This window comes from Sinocyclocheilus rhinocerous, unplaced genomic scaffold (genome assembly GCF_001515625.1).
Source record: "Sinocyclocheilus rhinocerous isolate Xijiao unplaced genomic scaffold, SAMN03320098_v1.1 scaffold1724, whole genome shotgun sequence".
NCBI classification, from domain to species: Eukaryota; Metazoa; Chordata; class Actinopteri; order Cypriniformes; family Cyprinidae; genus Sinocyclocheilus; species Sinocyclocheilus rhinocerous.
In genome coordinates this window covers 1,453,986-1,463,694 of record NW_015626034.1, presented here as the reverse complement: position 1 = coordinate 1,463,694, position 9,709 = coordinate 1,453,986, and the positions used below count along the sequence as shown (strand labels likewise).

Here is a 9,709-nt window from a genome sequence, read left to right as displayed (position 1 = left end):
TCGCTTTCACAACGAAACACAGCGTCTCCACGACATGGCAGCGGCAGCAACAATACTAGAGCGAGAATCAAAGTTAAGCCTTCTTTCTTTGCATATACATTTGGATGGTGTTATGCAAATCTTCCCACACAGTGACGTAGACATGTGGGGGCGTGTTTAAATGAGGCGTTTTAGGAGGACGTGGATGAGTCTTAACTTTTATAAAGAATATCTCTTTGGGTTTGAGACTTTAGTCTTTGCAACTTTAGGGATCTTATCTATTCACGAACAGCTTGTAACACTCCAAAGAGAAAGGAAAACTTTAAGACATGTTTGTCCAATCACAGGAATGTGAACTTATTTCTCCATAGATGCATCTAGAAGGGACCCAAATATTCTGTAATTTACTTGCCCAAGTTATTCTAAAGGTTACTTTGGTGAATTTTTTTATTTTTTATTTCATGGGTCCATAGTCTATTGTCAATAGTGTAGCAATGTATGAAACACAAAAGTAATTTTCGAACTAGGCAGCTATCCGATGGTCAGCGTAACAAATCCACATGATCAACTTGAACCTGTTGTGAAATCTGTGCAAAATCTTTTGTCCTCTTGCAAAAATTCCATTTGTGTTATTTCCTATTAAAATTACTGGATTTTGCCCATAAAAACGTGACCGCATCTTAAACCACTGATGTTCATTAAACAGACAACAATACACTGATATAATATATTATTTTGTGTTATATAGAAGAGAAAAGTCAAACAGGTTTGGAACGACACGAGTAAATGATGACAATCTCTTTAAATATTTGTTATATTCCCAATTAAATAGTTAAGACAGCACCAGTCACCACAACATTGTAAATTCATCATGCAAAGGCTTAAATTAAAAGAAGTCATCATTCCGGCTGACCTTTACGTAGGGGTTCTCCCTCCATGGCGGGCTGCTTGCTGTGGCCAAGTCTCCATCTGATTCATAGTAGAACAGATTAAAGGTCTCCTTACAGGACCCGGGAATATTGGGAATACTGCCACAGTCCCGCACTGAGAACTTGAGCTCCACGTAGACTCGAAGGACTCCTCGACGGGGGATGAAGTCTGTCCGGAGCCAGTTGTTCTGATTGGGCTCCAGTACATTACAGACCTGGTATGTCCTGATGGGGCTCAAGTGGTCATCATATCCACTCACTTCCTCCCACTGAGAAGGGCATAAAATACTGTCACTGACTGCACAATGATTTCTTGAAATGAAATGTTCAATTGAAAAATGACTTATTGAGTTGTTTGCTTCCAATGAAACTAGCAAACCATGAAACCCAGTGATACTGTAACTTGTGATTTTCCTTACTCTTTATGTACTGAATTTTTTTATATATATAAAGTTTATATATATATATATATAAAGAATGTAACAGTGTCCTGACCAGGTGCAATTTAATAAAGTTATCTTCACTGTTAACTTGAGTTTTTCTCTCAATAAGCTGTGGCCATGACAGGACAGTTCATATTTCTCCACATAATTGTATATGTCAGTGACAGCACTTTTGCGTGAGTCTGGAATCTGGATCTATTAATTTGTGCAAAAATAAATGCAGTTCAATGACTTGAATTGTTTTATGACCATGTTGTAGTTTCTGAATTCAAATTTATTTTGATATTTTAAAGTCAAACATGTCAGGATGATACAACTGTCCTGACACAATCAATCAATCAATCAATCAATCAATATTAATATTCAATAAAAAAATTGGTGCAATCAACATGCAGAAACATACAGAAAAATAAAATCAACACAAAACAGAAAATGATATCATAGAGAGGACCTTCAAAAATGTGTGTCAATGTCAATGAGTCTCTTCAAATGAAAGGTTCTGGTTGTAAAATGTCAAGTGGTGCGACTCTCAAAAAAGTACATCTGAATTAATAATTCATATTTGTTAACACAAAAAGGTTTACCTTTTTGCCTTAAATTACTGAAATGAAAATAACAATTGGGATTTGTACACTCACATGTATTCCAAGTTAAGAAAATATTACTTTTTACTTGGCACATGCCAATTTTAGAGTCATAACATTTAAAACTTTCTTGAAAATGGTATAAAGACATTCTTCGTCATTGACACAACATATTTTCAGACTGACTTTGAAATCATGCCACATTTCTTCTTTTACTATGTACTTACAAATTATCATTGGAAGTGTCGCATCATGTCTGGTTAGGACACACTGTCACACAAAACCTAAAAATCCTAAAATGATCTGGATCTATGGATCGTTACTAAGACAATACCTAAGTTGTGCCTCAAAGCAGCACTAAATGGAAGTAGGAATAATGAACGACTCAAATGCTCAATTAAATTCATGTCTGTGGTTAGGGTAAATAGAAATGCTTTCTCAAAGGTGACATTTGGGTTGCCTGAACTTCTCACAACACAATTAAGAGGCATCGCAGCGAGGGGTAGCATGTGTTTATCTCCAGGTGTGAAGGAACACATTACTTATGATGATGCACGGCTTTTGAGATGCCAGACATCGAGCGCCAGCCTGCGGAAAGGGCTGAGCTGCTTAAGATTGTTGCCATGGCAACCCATCATTTCCATTGACTGACTTCGCATGCACATTCCAAAGACAAATCATACTACGGGAGAGAGTGGATTTGGGTGGGGGTGTCAGGCTTAAGGTCAGACTCGCTGTGGTTAATTTCTTCACCAGTCACAAGTGTAAAATAAACCGCTGCTTGCAAACAGACAGGTTGTGAGCGATCGTTCTTGTTAATGGCTACCCTTCATTTGTCTCGTCAATGCATGGGTTGATTAATATCCACCCTTTTGGACAATTACAAACAGGAAAACGCTATAACTCACCCCGCTTTCTGGATAGGTGGTCCACGCCAGCTCTGTAGTAGCCCACCTGCTGTCCATAAGAGTCTCTGCAAAACAAGCAATCAATAAGGCTCCGGCAACAGCAGCCTCCATTCCAAACACAACAGAGCATCAGTGCGCTAAAAACTGTAATTTAAACGGGAACATATCAAAGCACTTCACTCATTTGAATTCCCCGCATAGTCTGCGGAAGGCCTAATCACTGTTTTCACTCCGCACACTAATAATGTGATCCACATTTATCTACCCACTCCAGCTCTGGCCTGTGGCTGATCTGAGAACAGATCCTGTTGCGTACCGCAGGGATGCTCGCAGCACAGTGACATTCTGCATCCCAGGCACTCGCTGTTCTCTAAATACACTCCGATCAGTGGAGCAAATCTGCATGAGCCAGCTTCCGCAAATTAACCGCACATACGAATGTTTTATTCACTTTGTAAGTCAGCGTTCGATGAAGCCGAGCGCTCACTTCAAATTAATGTGACACGCACACATCTGCGAGCAAATCCGTGGAATATTTAGAGCAGAACATCAACTTAGCTGATTAAGGCCCCGGCAAATACGCATATGGCAAACGTACACATGGCGTTTATGTGGATTGTACACCTCACTTTTACAGCGCTGTAAATCACAGAGAGAGTTAATTGTGTGATGAAAAAGCTGTAAGGGCATCTCGCCGCGTGAAATATTCATAAAATTGGAGGGAAGTTCTTTTGATGCTTTGATCAATTCCTTATGACCGCATTCAGTCTTTCCTTAAGGCTCTTTGCATCTGTGCATTTGGCTGCATTGTGGAAAACAACGTCACGATACTTATTTTTACACAAAGCAGCTCATCGCAGTCTATTTCACACAAATGAGTGTACAGGATGTTCTTTGAAACTTTGTTTTGTACAGTCAGCAGATGTACAAAACGCCTCATGATTCTTTAAAATCTTTTGTAACTCCACTATTATCAGAACGTAAGACTACAAAGAAAAACAAACAACCTTTAGTGGCAGTTGTAAGGAGTAAAATAGGAATAGTGCTTATTTGTTTTATTAAAATAATTATGTTAACATGCAATATTTGATTTCAGTCGGACTCTAAATGCTTTAAAGGGTTAGTTCACCCCAAAATGAAAATTCTGTCATTAATTACTCACCCTCATGTCGTTCCAAACCCGCAAGACCTTCGTTCATCTTCGGAACACGAATTAAGATATTTTTGATGAAATGTGAGAGCTCTCAGACCCTGCATAAACAGCAACGCAACTGTAATGTTCCCAGGTCCAGAAATGTAGTAAGGACATTAGTAAAACAGTCCATGTGACATTAGTGGCTCAACTTCAGTTTTGCGAAGCTACGAGAATACTTTTTGAGCAAAGAAAATTAGTTCACCCCAAATGAGTTACCTCTTCCTCCATTTTGGAGAGTACCCAAGAGCGTAATCGACGTAATCAGCGTTGTTTACGTTCGGGGGAGAAAGCGCCCGCATGAACGTAATCTGCGTAATCAGCGCTGTTTACGCTTGGGGGAAAGTGTGCGTATGCATTGTGATACTCTCTAAAATGGCAGAAGACGTAACTCGGGGGAGAAGAATTGTTGAATAAAATGGTATTTTTGTTTTCTTTGCGCTCAAAAAGTATTCTCGTAGCTTTGCAAAACTGAAGTTGAGCCACTGATGTCACATGGACTGTTTTACCGATGTCCTTACTACATTTCTGGACCTGGGAACATTACAGTTCCGTTGCTGTCTATGCAGGGTCTGAGAGCTCTCACATTTCATCAAACATATCTTAATTTGTGTTCCGAAGATGAATGAAGGTCTTACGGGTTTGGAACGACATGAGGGCGAGTAATTAATGACAGAATTTTCATTTTTGGGTGAACTATTCCTTTAAGGAATGTTCTCACTGATAATGATGGCTATAACAATAACTAACACTATAAAGTTTTAATAATCACTCTAATTCAATGAGAATGGGAAGTTCGCACCACAATGACAACAACACAGAGGAACAATATCGTTGGAAACATGTTTTTTTTTTTTGCTGATAAATGATAAACTATTAACAGCCAAACAGAATCCACCTGACTTTAAAGAGTTTGAGCATTTCAGTCGGCACATGCCATAACTGAAGTGTGCCATTAGAATAAACAGAATATTATTGTGCGTTGACATGGACGAAAATATAGCTAACGTTATAGTCATCTTTAAAGTTATGGTTTTTGATAAGAATGGACCTCTAGTCCAAATGAAATCATGCAAATCCAGTTTTTGCAAAATTGGACTAAAGGTGTGCTCACATTTATCATTTTTCAGTGATTTTTTTCACATCATTTCAAAATTCAGTCATTTCAACAGGAATCCACGCAATTTGTAATTTCACACGATGATGAAATATTTCCACATGCATATTCTGTATGGTCACAGACATTTCATCAATGTGACTGCACCTTAACAGTCCTATTTATGCGACTGTAGCTTGGCTTCATCCAGAATGTGTACACGTTAATCTGACTGCAATTGGACTTGCTGTTGTAAATTTACAGTACTGACGTGCGATGGATGCAACACAAGCATGGTATGCTACTGGTCTGTACTGATTATTCGTATGCATTGTGTCATATGTACTTGGAAACACAGATTAAGGGGCCATTCACACGAAAAGTGTTTTTGTATTTAACAGCGTGAGATGTAGTGTAGTAGAATGAACAAAAGCAACGTACAGAGATACATTTTTTCATGCCATGCAAGACACTGCAAAAGATGCAATACACAGAGGTAAAATGTGTCTAGTGCTATGAAAAACAATGGAAAAGCAGCGCCGTGGAATGCAAAAAAATTAAACTGTAGCTCGATGACTGTGCATGTAAATTAAGAAAGTGTTATTATCTTGTAATAAAACTGTAATGACAAAAACTGTCACTGTGTTTTAGACCACAGTAATGATACTAACTAACAGGGTCAAATCACGTATGGTTTTTTTAATATTTAGACACCATAGTGCCTGGAAGGCTTCTGACAGATGGACTGACTTGACACAGGAGACCCTGGATGCAGCCTTACACTTTTCCTCTTGTCATGAGGTGCTTGGCCCACTTGACCTCCACTGGAAATGTAACTAATGTAGTCTGCTAAGAAACCTGCTCGGAAACTAGGCCTATGAGTCAAACACCTAGAGTAGGTGTCACACACACACACACACACACACACACACACACTATCGATTGAGATCCTCACACTGAAAGTGATGAAGAATCGAGGTAGTCATGGCCAAGGTGAAGGAGTATCTGGCTCCACTGTAGTTAAGGATTATTGGGACATGACCGAGGTACATAATGAAGTCAGCTATGCATAATACCAAACAAAATCCTGCCGTGAGACTGTAATTTTGTAACAAGGAACAATCTTGTTTTTGCCAAGCAGCAATTTGTTTTGAATATGAAATTAATAATTCTCAAGCATTAAATTACAAGGAGAAAGAGAGACTAATTGCTTGTATGCATTTTTGTTAAATATGCAAACAACAAATTTTACAAATGTAAAAATATATTTATTTACATTTTCAGGGCTAGAAAATATGAAGGGGACAGTAACCTATTCGTTAGAGTCCTTAACAAGAATGTAGTGTGAAGTCAACAAACCTCAAAGGCATCAATAGATTTTCCGAAACCACACCTAGGCTCAATTGGCACGTTTCACCTCACTACTGTTTTCAAAAAACAACTGGCTTGGATTTAATTTCGAAATGCATTGTTACTTTGAAGCGACTTCGTTTTCTCACCTATATAGTTCTTTGAACAGCTATGATCATGCAAGCCAATTATCATGTGTGGCAATTACACTGAAGTGATGCTGCTATCATCATCTGAGTGACTTAAAAGCCTTTAGGGTGAAATGGGTCACACCAGAGCAACAGGGGGCTTTCAGCAGTCCTAAACCATGTGTTACAAGCAGCACAAAGCACATCTGAAAATCTAACAACTACATGGGACTTTTAATACAGCAACGATCAAAGCAGTACACTGTCATTCACAAGACTCTACATTTCCAATCAAATTAAAGAGATGCTTGGATGTATAAAAGCACCTTAGTTCAACAATTACTATTAGATTTGGATTAGTCTACGGTTTTACAGTTTGCTATATTAACAAAGGCACGGAGCATGTGGACAAACATCATCGTCTGTATCAATACATGGACATGCCATAACACAAACACCTCACTACGGAATAAAACATTTCCCCAAAACTGACCTTCGGAAACTAGATTTATTCAGAATAATGGGAAACAAATGCAGTAATGATTCAGAAACGGACACATTGAGCCCTGGTAATGATTATATGAACCCTAAAATCAGACAGTCATCCAGTAAAGGCTACACCTAAACGGACGTAATCTCTTCTCTCTTTTCATTTATTCACTTTAAACGCCATAAAATATTGTACATTTGCAGCTGTTTGCATATTCATCTACATCCTTGCCCTACGAATAAAAGGCAAAATCGCACCAAGACTATTTAAGTTTTCGTCAAACAAGAAGTTTTCGAGCCAGTACAGTCTGCGCGGTCTGTAGATCACAAGCTTTCGTTAGGTACAGATTTGTGTTATTACACATTCTGTTGAATTCATAAAAGGAATAGCCAACTGATGACCGTATAACAGCAGCTTGGATACCGAGTAGCCCTGTAACAAAGAGCTTTTACACTTACCCTCTACAGCGAGAATAACGGGTACCCAAAGGCTGTATAATAACAGCGAATAATCCATTGTCATGAAGCTTGCGGTTGCAACATGAATAGCTTTTTGTCTATATGACACCTGGACAGAAAGTGTCGTTAAATCTCAGCATTCATTGACTGGAGGAGCGAATTCACGCCTTGAGAAATTTCAGACTGGGAAAAAATGCTCAGCTCCCCTTGCTGTGGTTGTCTTCACGTCTTTCATTCACAACTGTTTGCACTACGGAATCCACCAACGATCTCGTTCGTGAGCGCGGTCTATCATGCTCTTCTACATGTGTGGCATCATCCTCATCCTCAGTGTGAAAGAAGCTGTTGATTCTCTGCGACTGCACGGAGGAGTGTCAGTTGCCAGAAAGGATGGGGGGCGAAAGCTCTATTGGTCCCAAGGCAAAACCCTGCGGGATACCGCTGATAACTTACACACCAAGTACTACCCCACGTTCTTTTATTTATGCATTTCATTATTTGTTTTAGAGAAGTGTTAAATCGACGTGTAACTCTTTTATTGTATATGCCACTATAAGGCAAAACACAGCTCCAGAATCCCCATAAGCCCAGTTGTGGCGAATTGCTAATGTGTGGGCATTCTTTGATGCACAGCGCCACTCACTGTTTGTTTACTGCAGGAATTGGTGTACTGTAGTTAAAAAGGGAGTGACTTGGCAAATGGCCACCACTAGGATATTTGTGTAACAGTCACCCAACACCAATAATAAAATCATCATCCAGCTTTCTGCTGATTAAATAATGGGCTGCATGTTGACAGGAAGGTTATGGGATACTGTAAACAATCTTCAAAGCTGTACATTAGTGATATCATGCACAATGCTGAATATTACTTCAGAAATGTAATCTGGTACTTATTACACAACAGTTTTTTTTATTACATATAATCCAGTCTGGTTACCACTCACTTAATTTTGATCTACAGTAACTTATTTATTCAGCTTCACATGCACAATCTTGTACTTATTTGAAAAGACAAACATAGATAGAGGAAAATATTCCTTAAACTACACTATCAGCACACACAGTTTCTTTCATTATCTACATAGATTTTGAAGTGTATTATACATACCAATTAACACTCATCAAGTAACAATTAAATTAAATTAAACAACAGTAGGACTAGTAAAAAGGAGTCTTTTGTGATGGCAATAACTAAGCCAATTTTAGACAACAAGGATTGCAACAATGTATAATTTACCATACAACAATGTATAAATGATCCTATATTCCATTTCAAGTAATCACAACCAACTTGGGACATAGAGAAATATATATAAAAATTAGGATGAATTTAGTATATGTTTTGTTTAGACTTTGTCTTTGGTTAATTTGGTAACACTTTAGAATAGGGAACACTTATTCACTATTAACTATGACTTTTCCCTCAATAAATTTGTAATTTGCTGTTTATTAATAATTAGTAAGGTAGTTGTTAAGTTTAGGTATTGGGTAGGATTAGGGATGTAGAATAAGGTCATATAGAATAAGGCTTTAATATGTGCTTAATTAGTACTAATAAATGGCTAATATTCTAGTAATATGCATGCTAATAAGCAACTAGTTAAGAGACCCTAAAATAAAGTGTTACCGTTAATTTTGTCTTGGAGAAAATATTGCTTAATGAACAGCACTTAAGGATATGTCTGATTCTTCAAGTTGTTGTCATTTTTGTAATGATTAAATAATTGTATTGATTCATTTGAACATTTAATTATGGAATTATCTATAAAAGTGTAAACTGAGAGTTCACACTTTTAAACAAACATGTTCTTATTCCCTTCTTGCTGCTAATAAAAGAACCTTCTTAAGAGATACTTTCAGAATGCATTCCAACTCCCCCCCTTTTTTCTTGCGAAATCCTTTGTTTGGTCTTAACACCTCAACTTGCTGAGGAGTGCTGTGATTACTTCAGTCTGAAGTAATCACAACCACAAAGAACATGATATAATCTCTGGGAAAATATATGAGTCATACTCTGAAATAAAACTCGGCAGAAGAACTACAGCATTTTAACCTAATCATTGCATCATGGAATCTGGGAATTTAGGGGAGATCATTCAGAGATTTGCAGTAAACAGAACGCAACTCAGACTCTTGAGGGAAACAGCTT

At 37.9% G+C, this 9,709-nt stretch overlaps 1 protein-coding gene across 1 annotated transcript in view; it reads right to left on the bottom strand.

Annotated features, from left to right (window-relative positions):
- The window catches only part of ephb3a (eph receptor B3a), a 36,336-nt gene extending 28,414 nt beyond the window's left edge, over positions 1 to 7,922 (bottom strand). Inside the window, exons 1-3 of the mRNA XM_016513140.1 lie at positions 7,558 to 7,922; positions 2,844 to 2,908; positions 893 to 1,177 (exon numbers count right to left, since the gene is read on the bottom strand). Coding sequence (XP_016368626.1) covers positions 893 to 1,177; positions 2,844 to 2,908; positions 7,558 to 7,621 — 414 coding nt within the window. The 5' untranslated portion in view covers positions 7,622 to 7,922. The remainder of the gene's footprint in view (positions 1 to 892; positions 1,178 to 2,843; positions 2,909 to 7,557) is intronic.
- Positions 7,923 to 9,709: the final 1,787 nt, after the last annotated feature.